Raw genomic sequence first — 21,436 nt, 5'->3', positions numbered from 1 at the left:
GATTCGTACATTAATAAGGGGTACATGAAAGACATCTGAATGGGATTTTAAGCAAAACGTTGCTTCTCGTCACACAAACACAGAACATGGGTAGATATATACAGATAAATAGAATGTAAATATATTGTAGAACTGCAAATAGGATATTAGTGCATATCCTACCTGAAAAAAAACGAGTGAGACAGGGGTTGGAAAAAGGTTGCGTAGGATCAATGAGATATAAGGTCCCCGCACTGCCACCTTAAGCGATTTGTCAGAAGTACCTCCCTGCACATTCATTCCCAATTCTCACGGCTGGGCAGGTCACCGGGCGGCTGGCAATTAAACGAAATTCTCCGTTTTGGGATGAAGCTATTCGCGTCGGTGACATCCACTCCCAGTGAAGCGTATAATACAGGAGGACGCAGTATGGGTTGAATGAAATTGGAAAAAGGGAGTCAGCGGTGTAGTCATAATTTATACTACAATGGACGAGCCAAACATTCTCAGACGTCGTGGGCTGCAGGTAAGAAACTCAACAATAAAAAAACATCAGCATAGCTATTGAAGATTGAAATAATGCTTTGCCGTTGTGTTCTGGCATTAGAACATTTAATGATAGGCCAACACAAACAATTGTTGACCCACGTTAGGGCAAACATGTATTTCTCTCTTTCTCTAGGGTTATTTTGTGATTGTCAATTGCTGTTTTACTAAACAAAATAATCTGTTTACATTTGGCGCAGTTTCTTGGCCAGTTCTTGTGATCACAAATTCTGGAAATCTCAAAGCAATTTCGCTTCCCATGTATTGTGCCACCTTGTTTTGCAATGGTCATGGATAGGTTACCGTATCGATCCATTCTACACACACACGAATGCTGCATGCGTTGGCACTCAAGGGCAAGCTTGTGGATGCGAAGGTGTAGTTAATAAATCGTTTGTTTCTACAGACAGACAGTTTTCTACAGATTGTCTTATTATTGTCAACACTAGGTTTCTGTGGTGATATGGGCGTTGAGGTCAATTACATTTAGGGGTGGATGATTGGTGAACATCCCTTTTTATGTTAACGTATCTGTCTTATATCCAGTATAGATGACTCAATTCTTGTCCTTGTTTTCAATTCCAACCAATTACTCAGATGGCGGCTTTGTTTCAGCATTGTTTGCTCTAAACCTATTATAAAAGATGTTGGTGTGAATGTGCTTGCCCCCCATACCCAAAATAAATGTTTTCGTTTCATTATATTGATTGGTACCTTCATCTTACATGAGCCTGCAATGAGAATGTGATTATGGTTGTGAAACGACCTGCTTTTATCTTTGAAAATACAGCGCACTGAGGCACATCATTTTCGGGATGCGTATGCTCTGTCTGTAGAATGTGCATGATAATGTACAAGGGCTTAAGAATCAGAGCAAACAGAACCTACAAAATGACTATGAATGAGAGAACCAATTTAAGACCTACAGAACTAGGCCAGAGCTATACTATCTTTACATATAACAGGGGACATAGCTGTCAGAGACTAAGTTCATAATCAAACAGCCTTTACCTTTTGCAAGACTAACTTTACTGTCATTGTCACCATTTTAATGAGCCACTCTCTCAATTCCAGAAAGAGCTGAGCCTTCCACGAAGGGGGAACATGTAAGTATCACTAAAGATCAGCACTGGTTATCTCTGCTCTCGTTACACCGTTTGATACAAAACCAAAGGGTGTCACGAGGTGTTGTTTGTCGTAGCTGACATTTACTTGGAACTTCCAGGAGGCAACACCTCTTAAAAAGCCGCTTGTGAATTGTCTTGTAGGCAAATGTGGTTTCACACCCCAAACCAGTTTTGCCAGTGGTAGTGCCTTGAGGTGGCAGATAGGCCTGACTTTAGTAATATATTTGGACATGTTAACAAACAGTGGTAGATTGAATGAGAATTTAAACCTGAGTGTACAAACATTAGGAACACCTGCTCTTTCTGCCGACAGACTGGCCAGGTGAAAGCTATGATCCTTAATTGATGTCACTTGTTAAATCCACTTCAATCAGTGTTAATGAAGGGGAGGAGACAGGTTAAATAAGGATTTTTAAGCCTTGAGACAATTGGTGTGTGTGTGTGTGTGTGTGTGTGTGTGTGTGTGTGTGTGTGTGTGTGTGTGATTCAGAGGGTGAATGGGCAAGACAAAAGATTTAAGTGCTGGGGCCTCCTGAGCGGCACAGTGGTCTACGGCACTGCATCGCATTTCTCGAGGCATCACTAAAGATGAGTTCGAGGCGGGTTACGAGGCGTCACACAATTGGCCCAGCATCTTCCGAGTTAGGGGAGGGTTTGGCCGGCCGGGATGTCCTTGTCCCATCGTGCTCTAGTGACTTCTGTGGTGGGCCAGGCGCATGCACGTTAACACGGTTGCCAGTTGTACGCCGTTTCCTCTGACACATTGGTGTGGCTGACTTAAGCGAGCAGTGTGTCAAGGTTGTGTTTCGGAGGATGCATGGCTCTCGGCCTCCTGAGTCCGTACAGGAGTTGCAGTGATGGGACGACTGTAACTACTAATTTGGATATTGAGATCATTATATTTAAGTGCCTTTGAATGGGGTATGGTAGTAGGTTCCAGGTGCATCGGTTTGAGTGTCAACTGTAACGCTACTGGGTTTTTCCACGCTCAACAGTTTCCCATGTGTATCAAGAATGGTCCACCACCCAAAGGACATCCAGGCTCCTTGACACAACATGGGCAGCATCCCTGTGGAATACTTTCTACATCTTGTCGATTCCATGCCCTGTCAAATTGAGACTGTTCTGGGTGCAAAAGGGAGTGCAACTCAATATTAGATAGGTGTTCCTAATGTTTTGTACACTCTGTGTATAGATGCATCTAATCAAACGTACACCAAAGTATTTTATGAAAGGACTGTACGTATGTTTATAGTATGCGTGCATGCACATCCAATGCTTTGAGGTCTTGTCAATTAGTATGGAAATAAAATCTGTATGTGTGATTCAAAATAAATAATTTCACATATCATTCATTGAATTCTACACGTTTCCTAATGACATGTCAGTCAGAATTAGTGTATTTGCCTAGTGACCCTGTCATAGCCTATTGCAGAGCTCCAAGATGAAGCTCTGGCATATTCCATTGGTGTGCAATAAGACAGATATTGTTCTGTTGTGGGCTTCTTATTGACATAGTCGGACAGTAACGGGTGTCATCAGGGCCGGCTCTAGCCTTTTGGGGGCCCTGAATGAGATTTTACCATGGGGGGGGTGGAGAGTTTTAAACTTGGGTACGTGTCCTTGGGCCCTTGGGTACGTGTCTGATCTGTATTCAGCCATGATAGCTGGCTAGACTAATTTACCAATCTAAAATTGGTAAATGGCTAATTGAGTGACTGTCAGTGACTGACTGACATGAGAAGACTGAAATCTGAACACTGACTGTAGGCTTATGTAGCGCAATATATTAACTACTGCAGAATGATGCATTTCTTGCAGTAAAAGTATACAACAAATGTTAATTTTGTCTTGAACAGGCCGTGGAGAAATATGTATATAATAATATATAAAAATATATTTTCTTGAGAAAATGGGAATGGGCATGTAACGTGTTATCTTTGTCACTTATGCAAGCAGACAGTACTTCAACCACATAAAATAGGCACCCAAGATGAACAGACGTATTATTACATTTACATTACATTTAAGTCATTTAGCAGACGCTCTTATCCAGAGCGACTTACAAATTGGTGCATTCACCTTATGACATCCAGTGGAACAGCCACTTTACAATAGTGCATCTAAATATTTTAAGGGGGGTGAGAAGGATTACTTTATCCTATCCTAGGTATTCCTTAAAGAGGTGGGGTTTCAGGTGTCTCCGGAAGGTGGTGATTGACTCCGCTGTCGTGAGGGAGTGTGTTCCACCGTTGGGGAGCCAGAGCAGCGAACAGTTTTGACTGGGCTGAGCGGGAACTGTACTTCCTCAGTGGTAGGGAGGCGAGGAGGCCAGAGGTGGATGAACGCAGTGCCCTTGTTTGGGTGTAGGGCCTGATCAGAGCCTGGAGGTACTGAGGTGCCTATCCCCTCACAGCTCCGTAGGCAGAAATGTGTTTAATCGTTTTCTCAGCTTTTAATTTCCTTAAAAAAAAAAAGTCAAACTGTTGATATTTTGCACAGGACCAATCATTCCACTGTTTTGGAGTTATTGCGTCTTCTCACGGGCCCTAAATGAAACTGACAACTTTACCTACACTGAACAAAAATATAAATAAAAAAATGAAATAAAGATTTGACTAAATTACAGTTTAATAAGGAAATCTGCCAATTGAAATAAATTCATTAGGCCCTAATCCATGGATTTCACATGACTGGGAATACAGATACCTTAAATGAGGGGCGTGGATAAAAAGAACAGTCAGTATCTGGTGTGACCACTTCCCTCATGCAGTGTGAGTTGAGCAGGCTGTTGATTGTGGCCTGTGAAAAGTTGTCCCACTCCTCTTCAATGGCTGTGCGAAGTTGCTGGATATTATTCTTTTTTAAAATCAAATGTATTTATATAGCCCTTCTTACATCAGCTGATATTTCAAAGTGCTGTACAGAAAACCAGCCAAAAACCCTGAACAGCAAGCAATACAGGTGTCGAAGCACGGTGGCTAGGAAAAACTCCCATAGAAAGGCCAAAACCGAGAGAGGAACCAGGCTATGAGGGGTGGCCAGTCCTCTTCTGGCTGTGCTGGGTGGAGATTATAACAGAACATGGCCAAGATGTTCAAATGTTTATAAATGACCAGCATGGTCAAATAATAATAATCAAAGTAGTTGTCGAGGGTGCAGCAAGTCAGCACCTCAGGAGTAAATGTCAGTTGGCTTTTCATAGCCGATCATTAAGAGTATCTCTACCGCTCCTGCTGTCTCTAGAGAGTTGAAAACAGCATGTCTGGGACAGGTAGCACGTCCGGTGAACGGGTCAGGGTTCCATAGCCTCAGGCAGAACAGTTAAAACTGGAGCAGCAGCACGGCCAGGTGGCCTGGGGACAGCGAGGAGTCATGCCAGGTAGTCCTGAGGCATGGTCCTAGGGCTCAGGTCCTCCAAGAGAAAGAAAGAGAATTAGAGAGCGCATACTTAAATTCACACAGGATAAGTACTCCAGATATGACTGACCCTAGCCCCCTGACACAAACTACTGCAGCAGACAGGAAGATCACGTCAGTGACTTAACCCACTCAAGTGACGCACCCCTCCTAGGGACGGCATGAAAGAGCACCAGTAAGCCAGTGACTCAGCCCTTGTAATAGGGTTCGAGGCAGAGAATCCCAGTGGAAAGAGGGGAACCGGCCAAGCAGAGACAGCAAGGGCGGTTTGTTGCTCCAAGAGCCTTTCCGTTCACCTTCACACTCCTGGGCCAGACTACACTCAATCATATGACCCACTGAAGAGATGAGTCTTCAGTAAAGACTTAAAGGTTGAGACCGAGTCTGCGTCTCTCACATGGGTAGGCAGACCATTTCATAAAAATGGAGCTCTATAGGAGAAAGCCCTGCCTCCAGCTGTTTGTTTAGAAATTCTAGGGAAAATTAGGAGGCCTGCGTTTTGTGACCGTAGCGTATGTGTAGGTATGTACGGCAGGACCAAATCGGAAAGATGGGTAGGAGCAAGCCCATGTAAATGCTTTGTATGGGCAGGAACTGGAATACGCTGTCGTACATGTCGATCCCAAACTTGCTCAATGGGTGACATGTCTGGTGAGTATGCAGGCCATGGCAGAACTGGGACATGTTCAACTTCCAGGAATTGTGTACAAGTCCTTGCGACATGGGGCTGTTCATTACCGTGCTGAAACATGAGGTAATGGCAGTGGATGAATTACACAACAATGGGCTTCAGGATCTCGTCACGGGACGTCTGTGCATCGAAAATGCTATCAGTTAAATGCTATTGTGTTCATTGTCCGTAGCTTATGCCTGCCCATACCATTACCACACCATAGGACACTCTGTTCACAGCGTTGACATCGGCAAACTGCTCTCCCACATGACACCATACATCTACCTGGAACAGTACTGGGATTAATTCATGAAGAGCCCACTTCGCCAGCGTGCCAGTGGCCATTGAAGGTGAGCATTTGCCAACTGAAGTCTGTCACGACGCCGAACTGCAGCATGGTGAGGATGACGAGCAACTCAGATGAGCTTCCCCGAGACGGTTTCAAACAGTTTGTGCAGAACTTTTTCGGTTGTGCATACCCACAGTTTCATCAACTGTCCGGGTGGCTGGTCTTAGACGATCCCGGAGGTGAAGAAACCAGATGTGGAGGCCCTGGGCTGGTGTGGTTACACGTGGTCTGCGGTTGTGAGGCCGGTTGGACCTACTGCCAAATTCTCTAAAACGATGTGGTAGAACATTCAATTCTCTGGCAACAGCTGTGGTGGACATTCCTGCAGTCAGTATTCCAATTGTACACTCCCTCAAATTTGAGACCCCTGTGCGTCTTTGTTGTATGACAAAAATACACATGTTACAGTGGCCTTTTATTGTCCACAGCACAAGGTTCACCTGTGTAATGCTCATGCTTTTTAATTAGTCTATTGATATGCCACACCTGTCAGGTGGATGGATTATCTTGGCAAATGAGAAATGATCACATTAAACCAATTTGTTACTCATTTTGTGCACGATCTTTTCTTGAGAATCAAACTTTTCAGTTCATGAAACATGGGACAACACTTCGTTGGGTTTACTGATCAAATCACATTTTCAAATCAAATTGTATTTGTCACATTTGCCGAAAACAACAGTGAAATAGTTACTTACAAGCCCTTAACCAACAATGCAGTTTTAAGAAAAATAGGTGTTTAAGTAAAAAATAAATAAGAATTAAAAATAAGAAATAAATAAAGAGCAGAGGTAAAATAACAGTAGCGAGGCCATATACAGGGGGGTACTGGTACAATGTGCGGGGACACAGGTTAGTCGAGGTACTATGTACATGTTACTATGTACATGTAAGTAGAGTTATTAAAGTGACTATGCATAGATAATAAACGGAGTAGCAGCAGCGTAAAAAAGAGGGGAGGAGGGACAATGCAAGTAGTCTGGGTAGCCATTTGATTAGCTGTTCAGGAGTCTTATTGCTTGAGGGTAGAAGCTGTTAAGAAGCCTTTTGGACCGATGTAAGACATTATTCTGGTGAACACTACATTATTTATTCTTCTGGGACAACAATTTATAACAGAGAAGCTGCATGTATTTAACTATAGCCTAGTTGACAAACAAATGGACTACCTAATGTTGGAAATTATAAGTGGAAACTTAGGCTACTTTCACCCCTTATTTATCTAAGCTAGTAGGCTGTACGGTGTATCAGAAAATACATTATTATGGCGGATCCAACTGCGGCATGTATAGCCTACTTTTCTTTTTAAAAGTGTTTTGTTTGACAATCCGATGACAACTCATCACACCACACCCATGATATGCGAAACTGAGCCTGCGCAGACCGTGAAAAACAACAGTAAACGGGATAAGGTGTCGACATGTCACAGTATCCCGTCTAAAATCAGCTTATACCGGGCATCTTATCCGGGTTTCAAGATTTTTTTCGGGTTATTGTAAACGGGATAAGATGTTTTATATGCGTCAACTCAAACATAATACTTTAGTATCCCGAGTAATAACTGGATATTGGTATAGATGTAAACGTGGTCCATGACATTCAAATCGATGTAAAACCCATGATCAAACTTTCAGCGCAAACAATGACAACTTCCTCCCATCGGCGGCAATCCCTCCTCCAACCGATGGGCTGACACAATTATCTGTACAATTATTAGCTGTTTCTGGGAAGTAAAAAAAATAAGTTTTACGCGTTTTGGTGATTTGGAAGTATTGATGATGTGCGCGAAAGTCTTGTAATGTAGTGCGCGAAAATTCACAGGGAAGAAATAAAGCGATGACGGCATCATTTACGGTTGCTTTCTTGCCTGAACTGCCACGGGTATGCAGTCAGATAGTGCGAACCATTGTCGGAGTTTTTGGTTACGGACTCCGAGTGCTTTCCGGGGAAATAACAAATATGTTTCTCAAGAGATAGTGGACATTTGTTTCAAAGTATCACTCTGTATCGCTTTAATTCATCATGTCTGATCAGAATCACTACTGGACAGTCTTGCCCAGCTACAAAACAAGTTTTGTGACTGGGGCCATGATGAAAAGATCGAGAAGGTAATCTGATTTTTATTTTATTTATTATCATCTGATTTGTTAGACTATTTAAATCAGTGGTAGTGTAGGACTTATAGATGGGACCCGCGCAGTTTAGCTTATTGCTTTGACTAAGACAATTGAAATGCAGACAAATGACGTCGCTTATTTAATGTTGTTTTTTTTTTGAAGATTTTCTCTAACTTTCCCCATTCACGACAATAGTACACATAGGCCTTTGCTTTCATGTTGTTCACTATGGTTTCGCGTTATGTTCTCAACTACGGTATTTTGTCGGTTTACATCCGCCCTAGTGTTGTTTTTCCGATAGAGAAACGTGGCCATTGTTAGACTATGCTGTTAATGTTGCCTATGTATCGTCTTACAGAAACAGCAGCTGTGTTGTTCATGCAGAAGGCTCACAACTTGTTCATTACAGTATAGGCCCCACAAACTCAAATCTTGACATCGAAGCCAGCTCCACTGCTTTTTTCAAATGGTTCCCCTCTACAGATTTTAGACCTGGGACACAAGGTGGGTGCAATTATCAGGTAGAACAGAAAACCAGCAGGCAGCTGAGGGTAGGAGTTGAGTGCAACTGGTATAGGTTATACTATAGTCGAGCTAAAAATGCAACCTGGACTCAGGGGTAGATGTAACATAGTAAATGGAAATACGGGATACTCAAATTAGTATATGTAGTGCTGAGCGATCAATCAACATTTTTTTTTTTTGTTAATTAACCAACTTTAGATCAATTATTTGAATGCCATTTCTGTAGAGAGAAATCAGATCAAGCCTGAGTTGTGCGATGTAGTAAGGAGTTGTAGTTTCCAACAGGCAAATATTCTATGTAGTTTAGCACAGAACATGGTAATTAACTGCAATGACCATAATCCATTCCGTGCCCCCTTAAACTTGTCCGTTCTGTGCGGCGCAGAGACACAGAATTAGAGAACGCAAGATAGAGGGATAGAAAGCAGTTGCTTCGTGAGCCTGAAAATACATGATATAAGTGATTTGATAGTTGGATTTCAGTCGTCATAAAAGTATGCCTTATTTACTTTGAACTACTAAAATTATTTTGTCAGACTGCGTAGGCAACAGCTCTATAGAGATGATGACTTGGAATGAAATCATATAATCACCAAATTAAATGAAGATTTTATTAAAGTAATGTGAATAAATGATGGATAATAAGCAGTAATGGGCGGTCATGTTTTATTCAGTGATACAGCATTCATCCCACAATGCATAGTGCATTTAATGTTTAAAAATAAATTGCGAAAGGGAAAATGGATGATAAAAAAAAATGTCAACTGAACTGACCTCAGCACAAAGGGAAAGGAAAGGGGGATACCTAGTCAGTTGTACAATTGAATGTGTTCAACTGAAATGACTTTCACATTTAACCAAACCCCTCTGATATGTTAAAGTTTGGTATGGTATGTATTAATTTGTCGACGTAATCTATTTTGTATAGAATGTTAAGAATTCGTGGACGTTCATCATCAATTTCGGGCGGCAGTGTAGCCTAGTGGTTAGAGCGCTGGACTAGTAACTGAAAGGTTGCAAGTTCAAATCCCCGAGCTGACAAGGTACAAATCTGTCGCTCTGCAGTTAACCCACTGTTCCTAGGCCATCAATGAAAATAAGAATTTGTTCTGAACTGACTTGCCTAGTTAAATAAAGGTACAATTTTTAAAATATGATATGAATTTTTTATACTTACTGTATATGTTAATGAATCCTAATTTGTTGTGGCTAAAGTGGTCTTGGTGGCTACCGTTAACTAGGCTAGTGGTTAGAGTTAGCTTAAGGGTTAGCTAACATGCTAAGTAGTTGCTAAAAGGGTAAAGATATCCATGATGAGATTCAAACACAACCTTTGCGTTGCTAGACGTTTGTGATCAACGCCCACCCAACTCTTTTTTTTTTTTGTTGCCTTAAGTAACCTTCTGTCTTATCTAACCATATCATACTAATTTCCTAGATTCTCATTTATGTTACGTCTAGTGTTTGAGACCAGGCTGAAATATAAAGCAAAACTGTTTAATTTACCTTTTAATAGCTGGGCAACGGCACACATTTCAGCAAATAAACACCAGGTCTAAAGAAATTGTTTACGAGGTTACCATGAATGGAGTTTTAATGTTTAATTTGTTCCATTAAACAATTCGCTACGCAAATGAGCAATAGCTGTGTGCATTAAAGCTGCAATTTGTAACTTTTGGTGCGACCTGACCAAATTCACAGAAATGTGAGTTATAGACATGTCATTCTCATTGAAAGTAAGTCTAAGAAGCGGTAGATCTGACTGATTTAGTGCCTTTTTTGAGGTCAGTTCACAGATCTGTTCTGTGTGACATTTCTACGCTTTCTGTGCTTAAGTTTTTGCTTAAGTTTCTTTTTTTTGTCTAACTTTCTGTTTTGTACACCAGCTGAAAATACAATATAATTGGTTATGGAGAATATATTTCAGTGGTTCAGATAGTACAATGATTCTCTTCGCTATACTTGCTTGTTTTGTCTCCATAATCTGAAATTAGGCGTTCTCTATTTAGTGATATGAACTTAATAGAAAAAGCAGGGTTGGCACTGAAATATGTATTGGCACTCAAATTGTCCTTAAACATTTTTGTATAATTTTAGTAACATTTTGTAGAAAAGGTATTTCACTACAGTAGCTTACATTGGCGATTCAGTAAATGTCTGTAGCCGACATGTTTGACCATTAGCCTACTATGTTTTGTTTTAGAATCCTGCCGGTGGATGGGGAAAAACCTCAAGGTTTGCCTGACCGCTAATACCAGCAGTGTCAACAGCCAAGCATTCACCACGATCTCTGTTCATGACAAACCCGCCTATTTTTTTTTATACCATTTTTAAAAATATATATTTTTAACTTCGCTTCCTTATGCATGGAACTGGGTGAAGTCCCTACTAGCGATACGGGTTGTTGATAAATTGAGACAGAAATAATTTCCATTGCTTCTAAGTGTTTTGGTTGTTATTTGATTTCCGCAAAGTTTGATGACTTAATAGATTCATGAAATTCATTTTATTACAAGGGGCATCTTTTGTAATCCGATCTCCATCCCAACCCAGAAATGTCAGACTCCATTGTCTTCTGAGCTCCTCAATTATTTTAGCTCACTGCCAGCGAGATGGGCTGCCACTGTAATAGCAATACCAACGTCAACAATGGGGGCTGGGGATCCGTCATCTCCGAAAACAAACAAACTGAAAATGAGTTCCTTCCATTCTGTAAATCTACCCCACCCTGCAGGCACTGTAGCCCTCTAATAACAGAGACTGTTTTTAACCAATGGACTGCTGAGCTCACTAATTTGGGTTTATCTAAATTGTTCAATTCAACCAAATTAGATGGTCGTTACTGCCCTGCCTAGATTGTGATGGGGAACTATAAGCCAAAAACAGAAGGTCCCAATTATTTTCCAACACAATTTGAATGATAAATCTGCTGTATCACGAGTTCTCAACTTGTGGTGAAAGTATGTACTGTATCATACAGGCAAAATATTCACAACACCTGCATGTTGCATTCAAGCCCCAATATCACAACTCTGTTTACGTTCCACTACTTTAATGTGTCACAAAGCAATTCTCTCCCTTTTTTTCCCCACACAGTTGCCGTAACAACAAAAGGGGTCTGTCGGTCGGGACCCCCTCGCCCTCACTCTCCCGACCACTCTCACCTCTCCCCCCTGCCACAGGTAGGCGTTGTGAGCCGTCTATGCACTGCACTCTGTACGCGATAGAGATACCAGACCAGCATGTGATAAACACATAGCAAACCAATCAACATGTGACATTAGAGACAGCAGACCAATCAGGCCTTTCCAGTGCATTGTGCCAGCAGAGCACAATGCACACACACAGCTAACCACATGATACGTGTTCAGAGTATCCTCAGACAGACAAGTGAAAACGCAGCAGCTGAGCTGACGAAGCTCAAGTTACTGTTTGGCTTCTGTTTGGAAGCTGAAGTTACCGAAGACGTTCACGTACAGATCACGTGTAGTATCGCTTTAGGGGACATGAAATATACTTCATATGAAAGAAAGGCTTCATTCATTGTTATTGGTTGTGAGCCAGTGGAGGACTTAGTAAATCTGAGACTTATTATCCTCTTCCATTGTAACAAGCGGGACAGTCAAGCTTATTTGTATCACAGCAAATCCGGATGGCCAGACGGTTAATAAAAGTTCAATGCTACAGATGGAGTTGCGACTTATCAAGTGAGCGTGAGTTAGGAACGTCACAAAAAACCCTGTCCTTTCCAGACCACACGGTCGTAAATATGCCTCGAGTTTATTGAATTCAGTTCCACCTGAGACCGATTTGCTCTGCATTTAGGGTCGCTTGTCCTTTACTTGTGCGTCATCAGCTCCCAAGAATGACAGCGGACTACAGTTAACTTCAGCAACATGTCTTATTTCTTCAGAATTAAAAAAACATGTCCCAGTGATCAAACTCTGACAGTCTGATTGTTGTGTTTCAGCTGGAAGTAGTCCCCAAGAAAGCCCCAGAAATGTCTCCGCCAGTGCCTCTGCAAACTCCCAGTTTGCGCGCAGGTAAGAAGTCCTATCATCCTTTCAATAAATTCAGTTTAATAGAAGCAATTTAGTTTTTAATTTGGCTCTGTTATTGAAGTTCTGAAAGTATTGGGTCAGTGACAAATGTTTTGTTGTTTTGGCTCTGTACTCCAGCACTTTGGATTTGAAATTATATAATGACTGAGGTTAGTGCAGACTGTCAGCTTTAATTTGAGGGTATTATATCGGGTGAACCGTTTAGAAAGTACAGCACGTTTTGTACATAGTCCTCCCATTTTAGGGGACCGACGGTATTGGGACAAATTCACTTATGTGTATTGAAGTAGTACAAAGTTAAGTATTTGGTCCCATGTTCCCAGCACGCAATGACTACATCAAGCTTCTGACTCTAAACATTTCTTGGATTCATTTGCCGTTTGTTTTGGTTGCTTCAGATTATTTGGTGGCCAATGGAAATAAATGGCAAATCATATAGTGTCAAAAAGGATAGATCCTCCCATAATTGCATAGGAACAAGATGGTTTGGTTTAGTAGGTAACCTCCATCCATCCCATGACCACAGCCAATGCATCAAAAACCTCAGTGCTTAAGGACGAAGCCAGCCGACTGGCTCTAGGGGCACTCGCGGGACATGGGACTTGTTATTTATCAGTGCAATTTTAAAGGGAGAGTGCCCATGCTCGTTATTCATGGCTGCCATTATGATATGTTTCAAGCAGAGCCTCGTGTCGAGTCTCATGCGTCACATTGTATCCAGTGGTGGGCTTGCTCACAGTCAATCATCCACTTCAGTGGTTAACAGTGCAACCCAGTCAGGCTTGAGGACGGTGAGGTAGAGGCTTTTATGGTACGGTATCACTGCACCGTACCATAAGCCTTAAAGATAAGTGGGGGAAATCACACGGCACATATTAGCCGTGCGCAAGTTTGCGCTAACTTGCATGACACCGCTAAATTTACTGAGGTTTCTGAGATGCCGATGTGGACAGATGCTGGTGGCTGCACTATGTAAGGTGTTGGGCTGGGATAGTTGTTGTCGTCCTCATACATTTACATTTACATTTCATAGATTGCAGTCTGTTGTGCATGCAATTATTTGGGCCGCGTAAACAACACCATGCGAGTAATACTGGCACACAATAAAATGGCTGCAATTGGTATCTTTCAATCAAAGCTGTTACTGGGACTTTTATGGTGGAAAGCTCCTAAGGTTATGTCCACATTTTCCAGGTGCTGCAACCAAGTGTGTTTTTGATTTAATGTACTAAAGCAAATGTTTAACCGTGTGAAACAAGAAGGGACTCTCAACTGTACACTAGGCTGTCATTGTAAAGAAAAATTTGTACTTAACTGGCTTGCCTAGTTAAATAAAATTGAAAATCGAATCACATAATTCTCCCACTTGTTTTGGCTTACCCGGAAACCTCTACATGGGTATTGATTTTTTTAAAAAACGAGCACTTCAAAACAGCCTCCCTTTCCATTCCTCTCCAGCGTTATGGTACCTTAATTTTAAATAATATCACTATTATTAACCCCTTACACTTGTGGAAATTGGCCAATATCAATAGAGCCGAATTGAGATGGTTCCAACACAATTATAAGAAGCATACGCATGACTATGGTAGCAATTGAAAGGGAACACTTTGGAGATAATGGGGAGAGAATAAGGTCAGAAAAAAACATTACGGGTGTTTGAGTAATAGTGTGGCTACACACCTCATCAAACTGCAAAGTTTCTAAGTGATTTCAATGCACCGTTTTGTTGCACGCGGTGCTCAAGTTTAACTTCTGTCAGTCCGAACCCATACAGCACTGTGAAGTGGATAACTTGAGTTCTGACTTCATGTATAGCCACTGCGTTCCAATTTAGGTGCTTATCAATGACAAAATCAGCCATTTTCAACCCGTGTACCCGTGTGAGATATGAAGCGAGAGGGACGTAATTCCAGCCGACGAATCCTTGCCCTGATACCCACAGAAACCCCAATCTCATTAAGTCAGACCTGATTTGTCGATATGTCAGTCAAGCTGGTTGTACAGGGCGCTAACCTGACGCATGAGGACTATTGTGGCACACATATCATTATGGATTGACTCAATCCTTAAACCGGTCAGGGAAATGGGGAGGGGAATTGGGCCCCAAAGTTACATGGCGTGTCACATTTTGTAAATGAAGTTTCAGTGAGTTGTGGTGAGGTGCGAGATTTGGCTAGGAGGTAAACTGACGTGATTGAGCTGAAGGGGTAGTGCAGTGTGTGTGAAATGACTCATTAGGCAGGTGCCAATGTGTTCATAGCATTGTTGCCTGATATCAGCTGTTCAGATGTTGCCTGATGTTCAGAACCTTGACTCCTGTCTGAGCTTCTGACTGCTTCACCGTCTCACTGACTGTTTGTTTTTGTCTGTCTCTCTGTCTGTCATAATGTGATGAACCAGTCACCTGGCCCGCACTGAAAGGTAGGAAAACATTTGTCTCCTTCCCCCTCCCCCTTATGTCAGTTTTTTAAATGATACTTCATTTAAACACGTTAAACAACTTTTGGTAGTGCTTTGTTATTAACATCCTCTTGAGAGTGTAAGATTGAAACGCTCACAAGCGCCATGTCTTTCCAGAGCGGATGGGCGGAGATGGTCTGTGGCCTCCGTCCCCTCTTCTGGCTATGGCACCAACCCCCCCAGCTCCTCAGTGTCTGTAAGTGGTCCCTCTCTTCCTCATTTAAATATTTAAGCCCTTCCTCGAAGACCAGCAAGGGAGTGTTTAAATTATTTTTTTTTTTAATAAAAAAACATTTGTTGGGCTTGACGTCAGTACTCAATATAGCTGCAATCAAATGTCTATCTAGCAACACCACCTTGTACAGTAAACCCATAGAACGTGTGGCTGTTAAATTTAGTATTTTAAGGTTAATAATAGAAAGTAAGTCCAGGTAAGACATTTTATACAGTAGAAGACCGCTAAACAGGAACCAGAGAAGATGAGGCACGGGTTTTAAATGAAAAAAAAAAAAAACTCGTCAGGGATATTCTCTGTCCTTTTGGGGCTTGGGTTGCATATTCTGTTTTAGGCGCTTGTCCGGGATATTCTGTGTGTGTGCCTTGTCTTTGTTCCGGGATTTAAGTCTCCTGGCCTTGACGTGACTGTAATGGTTCACCACAGAATGGGGTTAATGTTCATCTATATATTGTCTGTTGGCAGTGTCCCCTATAAACAGCTGAGTGTCCTTTTCAGCACATCTGTGAATTATGTAAACCTGCTGTAGGACAGCCGTAAGAGAAGGACTCATGAGTCACCTGATGGAGAACAGTAATACTGGTAACTCCTCGCAAGCCTGACTCCACCGTCTGAAGCTTTTTGTCAGTGTTTTGGCTTGAGGGAGTTATGGTAGAGTGGAACATAGGAAAATGACTACTTTGTCGTTTTTGTACAATGATTTATTCATTAACCCCCATGATTAAAAGCCCAAAATAACCTAATTTGAAGTGAAATCTTCACTTATTGTTTCAGTTGCTCAGGTCATTGGTGGTTTGCTTTGCACTGCTTAACATTATTTCTGTACGGTTGTTATAGTTTGGTATTTTTACATTTGTTTTTACTCCCATTTGTTTTTTAAAATTAGCTAATTTTATTTTTAGTTTTCAGACCTGATTTGCTAGTTTTTATTCCGTTTCAGTTATTTATAGTTATATATATATATATATATATATATATATATATATATATATATATATATATATATATATATAAAAAAAAGTGTGTCTTAGTCAATGTATTATTACAATTTATAAAGTAAATCTCAATGTGTCTTAGATTTAGTAGGAAGAGTGCCGAGACAAGTAAAAAAAATATGGTGGAAGGTACCTCTCATCCATGTTTATCAATCTAATCCTTTAGAATTTGAATGGTACATGTAAGAAGAATCAAGTTAAATACCTGATGATAGTGATTCACAAGCTAGGTGTGAAATGGTTGAGGCCATTTCCTGGTTGCACTTACCAACCACATTCAGTAAATCCTCCAAAAAGCTTGAAAACCTCAATGTCCCCCCCTGAAGTTTAGAGAAAAATCTAAAATGGGTTTTTATTTTCATTAGTTTTGGAGTCCAAGATTATAGTTTTCGTTTTTCCGAACAGGTTTCTTATTTTATTTCAGTTACTAAATAGTTTTTTCTTGACTAGTTTTGGATTAGCCTTGTCTCCCAGCACCATTTCAGTGTGTCGGAACCCTTTTTTCCCCTAGCTATATATCCCCCCCCCAGCCAAAGATAATTTGTCACCTATTGGTTAAACCCAGGTTAACAATAAACCCTAGACCTGTGGAAAAACCGTACATCACCAGCCAGACAAGTACCGGATGACGTAGCACTTTTCCTCGTACTGCACTGTATACAGGAAGTCAAACCGAGGGCAACTAAATATGTCAGCTGTGTCTGTCTCTAGGTCTTGTGGCATTGTTTTCTTCTTTTGGAGTTGTCGAAAGACACCCCAGCCGGCAGACAAACGAGGCCCATTCTATTCAGGCCGCTATGTCTGGGCTGTGATTCTATGGCTAAATGCATGGCTTAGGCAGTGAGGTCAGTCCCTCCCCTCCCATACAATACCCCATTCACTGCCCGGTGTAAGTTAACTCATTATGTAGTGCTCCGGTTCCCTCCTCGGAGAAAAGGTCAGATGATCCTCCTTCAGGGAAACGCAAGCTTTTGGACGCTAATAAATTCCACTGTCTGCGTGTTGCGCATTTTTGGTTTTAAATGAAAATACACAGTCATCTGTGCCTCGGGCTACTGTGGAAACAAATGCTGGTTCTGGTGACACACTGAAAGCTCACGGAATCCTTTTTGAAGACCAAACTGGATGCAGGATGTCATTGGCAGTCTCACAACATCCAATTTAGCGTAGACATTTATTTGGTTCTATAGAAACATCTAAGACAATTCTGCTACTAAGCTAAGCATTATGCATTGTCTTATTACGTGGCACAGCAATGTTATAGTTTGCTTATGGAGAGGGAAATCTTTTCAGCCAAATCTCATTTATCTTCAGTGCTGAGTTCACCTGAACTTTTTTCAGCACTTAAAAAAAAATCAACTCAGATAATGAGTTCACAGGGCATTGCTTTGATTGCATGTACACATATTTACAGAATTCTAGCTTGTTGTTTGTTGGTGTATCAAAGCCTCGGGGCCCCATTTTATGAAAAAAAAAACTGTCGAAACACATACTGAGGTTATTCGTTCACACCTCTTTCCTTTCTTTCTTTTACTTGATCTTTATCTCTCCTTTCTCGCTCTCCTCCCCCAGTCCTCCTCCTCCTCCCAGGAGCTCTTGCACCAGCTGCCCTTCCAGCCCACGGCAGATGAGCTTAATTTCCTGTTTAAACACTTCCGGAGCACCGAGAGTTTGGCGGACGAGGAAGGGCAGCCCTCATCCCTTGTGAGGCTCCGCTCCCGAAGTCTTAGGTAGGCACGCCACCAATCAGACCACCAACACATTTAAATGAACCGTTTGCCCCCAGTTAAAAGTTTTTCAGATGTTCCTAATGCATCTATGAATCTGCACAACATTTGAAGTGTTGAAAGAAAGTTTCAAAATAAAATTGTATTGGTCCCATGCGCCAAATACAACAGGTGTATACTTTGCCGTGAAATGCTTACTTAGTCACCTATTTTGAATGTTATATTGTTTTTTTGCGCATCTCTCATTTAATGTTTTCATTTGTATCTGAGCCATTGCCGTTCAAGCAGCCAGAAATCCATCTGGTATGATGTAGCGTTGCGATAAACTACACTGGAAATGAATAGGAATACTACTTTCAGATCGAAAACGTCTATCATGCATTTAAAATTTCAGTACTGTCCAATGTCATAACGCAGAAGGTTGTCAACTCTCAAGTGAGCCATTGATCATATAACTAGCTACTTAACATGCTGATGTTGACTTTGGTATTGTTGTGTGTAGCTACGCTTGCTAGCTCGCCAGCCAGCCTAAAGAGAGCATTGCATTGTTGGTTTTGTAGTGGAGTTGAGCTACGATTTTCACGTTGCTACCAACATTTATTATAACTACAAAATGAAACATTTGTTCACCAAAAGTATTTTTCTCTCAAATGTTATTTAATGCGGTAAATGATAGGAATTTGTTTTTTTGCGAAGTACCGTGAGCTTGCGCTAGTCGGCTGTACCTGTGCCAAAACTCAGGCATTGTTCATCATATAGCTTGCTCGACAACATATTTTTAAATAGTTAGCCACATGTTTTCTGCACATTTATTTTCATGACTCATTTTCTCATGCTTTCGCTTGTTTTCCTGTAAATCTCATTTTATTTGTCCCATACAACCGGTGTAGACCTTACCGTGAAATGCTTGCTTACAAGCCCTTCACCAACAATGCAGTTTTAAGAAAGTGTTAAGAACATATTTACTAAATAAGAGTAACAATGAGGCTATATACAGGGGGTACCGAGTCGACGTGTGGGGGGTACAGGTTAGTCGAGGTAATATGTCAAAAATAAAATTGGGGGAGCCGTCAACCGGACTAGTCTAGTTAGCCATTTGATTAGCTTTTCAGCAGTCTTATGGCTTGGGGCTTGTCAGGAAGCTTGACCCCAGTGACGTATTGGGCTGTATGCACTACCCTACTGTAGCGTCTCTGACCTCAGCCAATACGGAGGTCCCAACTTTGTTATCGGCAAACTTAATGATGGTTTTGGAGTTGTGCCAGGCAGAGCAGTCATGAGTGAACAGGGGGTACAGGAGGGGACTGGGGACTAAGCACTCACCCCTGAGGGGGCCCCGTGTTAAGAATCAGCATGGCAGATGTTACCTACCCGTACCCCCTGGGGGTGGCCCGTCAGGAAGTCCAGGATCCAGTTGCAGAGGGAGGTGTTTAGTCCCAGAGTCCTTAGCTTAGTGATGCGCTTTGAGGGTGCTATGGTGTTGAACGCCGAGCTGTAGTCAATGAACAGCATTCTCACGTAGGTGTTCCTTTTGTCCTGGTGGGCAAGGGCAGTGTGGAGTGCAATGGAGATTGTATCATCTGTTGTGGTGGTATGCAAATTTGAGTGGCAGCAGACATGCAGTGAGCAATATGTTCCCAGATAGCACACATCTGCCCAACGTAGACACGATGTCTACAGGATTCATTGAGAAGATGCAGTTTAGACGGCGTTTGTTCAAGATGTCTTGCAGACGTATGTAGAATTCCAACATTCTAAGTTCTACATTGTTTATACTGTACGTTTGCCAGACATCACAACTCTATTCTGTCTCACTGACGTCTTCCCAAGGTGCCAACCCTCTCCAAATGCCACATTCCCCACGCAATTTGATATGTCGGCCAAAGTTGTGCGTGTGATCTAGAATCATGAGAAATTGCAATACTTTACATAAGTATTGCTATAATATTGTATTGTGAGGTCCCTGGCAATTCCCAGCCCTTGCAAATAGATATCAACTTTTTCGATAAACCTTCGTTTTTTACTGAGGGAAAACATACTGGAAAATGGATGGTATTCAAGTTATGATTAATCACTCGTGGACTGACGAAACGGCGAGATCCTGTCAAGGCTCACATAGAATTATGCGATTACGAGCAGCAGTCGTTTCTGGTTTGGTGTTTTTGTTATTTATTTGGACGACTCAAGAATGAGCAAAGGTGGTGCTTATACTGGTGCAGTGATTTTCAAACCCATGTGCGGATGATTAAATGGTTTCCACTAGATTCCACAGCCACAAAGTCAAAATTGGCTGTATCGTAAAAAATGTATGAAAACTAAAATGTGCTTTTGGCCATGATAAACACGTGTGAAATTTAGTGAAGGGTGGGGATTGGCTGAGAGTTTCTGTTTGCAAGGGAGGAGACTTCGCTTCTTTCCTTTGCAAAAAGGTCATCACAATTGTTCACGGCATTCTCCCAAGACGTAAAACGGGAAAAGATAGACTTTCACAACATTTTACTTCTGGGTTACTGAGATTGTCATGATTTGCTTAGTGACTTGCTTCTCACTCAATTCTTCCACATTGGTTTAGGTTCGTATCTATGCACAGGGGTGAAAGCTTTTGCATCTGCTATGCATAAAGCTATTGACGACTGAGATTGGATGGCTGGATGTAGTAAAGTTTCTGCTTGCATCAATTTACAAACATGTTTGACCCCCAGCCCTTTTTGTACACTGCTGCTACTCATGTTTTATCTATACATGGTCACTTCACCCCCACCTACATGTACAAATTACCTCAACTAACCTGTACCCCTGCGCACTGACTCAGTACTGGTGCCCCCTGTATATAGCCTCGTTGTTACTTTTTATTTTAGTCGACTTGGTAAATATTTTCTTAACTCTTCTTGAACTGCACTGTTGGTTAAGGGCTTATAAGTAAGCATTTCACAGTAAAGTCTACACTTGTTGTATTCGGCGCATGTGACAAAGTTTGATTTGAAAAAGCAAAACGTGTCAGTCAGCTGCAATTCTGAAATGGTGTTCTGGACAAATGTTTATTTTGAACGGTTGTGGATCCCCACAACCTTAATATTTTTAACTGATGCGACTGTCTTGGTTTATTAAAGGGACAACTCTATTCCATATTCATCATCTCCAGCACCACATCAACATACAGCGCCTTCGGAAACTATTCAGACACCTTGACTTTTTCCACATTGTTACATTATAGTCTTA

At 41.6% G+C, this 21,436-nt stretch overlaps 1 protein-coding gene across 3 annotated transcripts in view; it reads left to right on the top strand.

Moving 5' to 3' along the window:
* Positions 1-230: 230 nt before the first annotated feature.
* Positions 231-21,436, top strand: part of LOC118402288 (microtubule-associated serine/threonine-protein kinase 3-like) — a 58,616-nt gene continuing 37,410 nt past the window's right edge. The window contains exons 1-7 of one of the 3 annotated variants that reach the window (XM_035800359.2): positions 231-505; positions 1,600-1,631; positions 11,833-11,918; positions 12,707-12,779; positions 15,201-15,221; positions 15,378-15,456; positions 18,063-18,220. In XM_035800359.2, coding sequence (XP_035656252.1) covers positions 467-505; positions 1,600-1,631; positions 11,833-11,918; positions 12,707-12,779; positions 15,201-15,221; positions 15,378-15,456; positions 18,063-18,220 — 488 coding nt within the window. In that variant the 5' untranslated portion in view covers positions 231-466. Of the gene's footprint in view, positions 506-1,599; positions 1,632-7,578; positions 8,203-11,832; positions 11,919-12,706; positions 12,780-15,200; positions 15,222-15,377; positions 15,457-18,062; positions 18,221-21,436 lie in introns of those variants that run through there. The other 2 variants (XM_035800358.2, XM_035800360.2) reach the window with 2 other exon arrangements.

This window comes from Oncorhynchus keta, chromosome 23 (assembly GCF_023373465.1).
Source record: "Oncorhynchus keta strain PuntledgeMale-10-30-2019 chromosome 23, Oket_V2, whole genome shotgun sequence".
Taxonomy (NCBI): domain Eukaryota; kingdom Metazoa; phylum Chordata; class Actinopteri; order Salmoniformes; family Salmonidae; genus Oncorhynchus; species Oncorhynchus keta.
The sequence above is the reverse complement of the archived record's forward strand: the minus strand, read 5'-3'. Positions and strand labels throughout refer to the sequence as shown.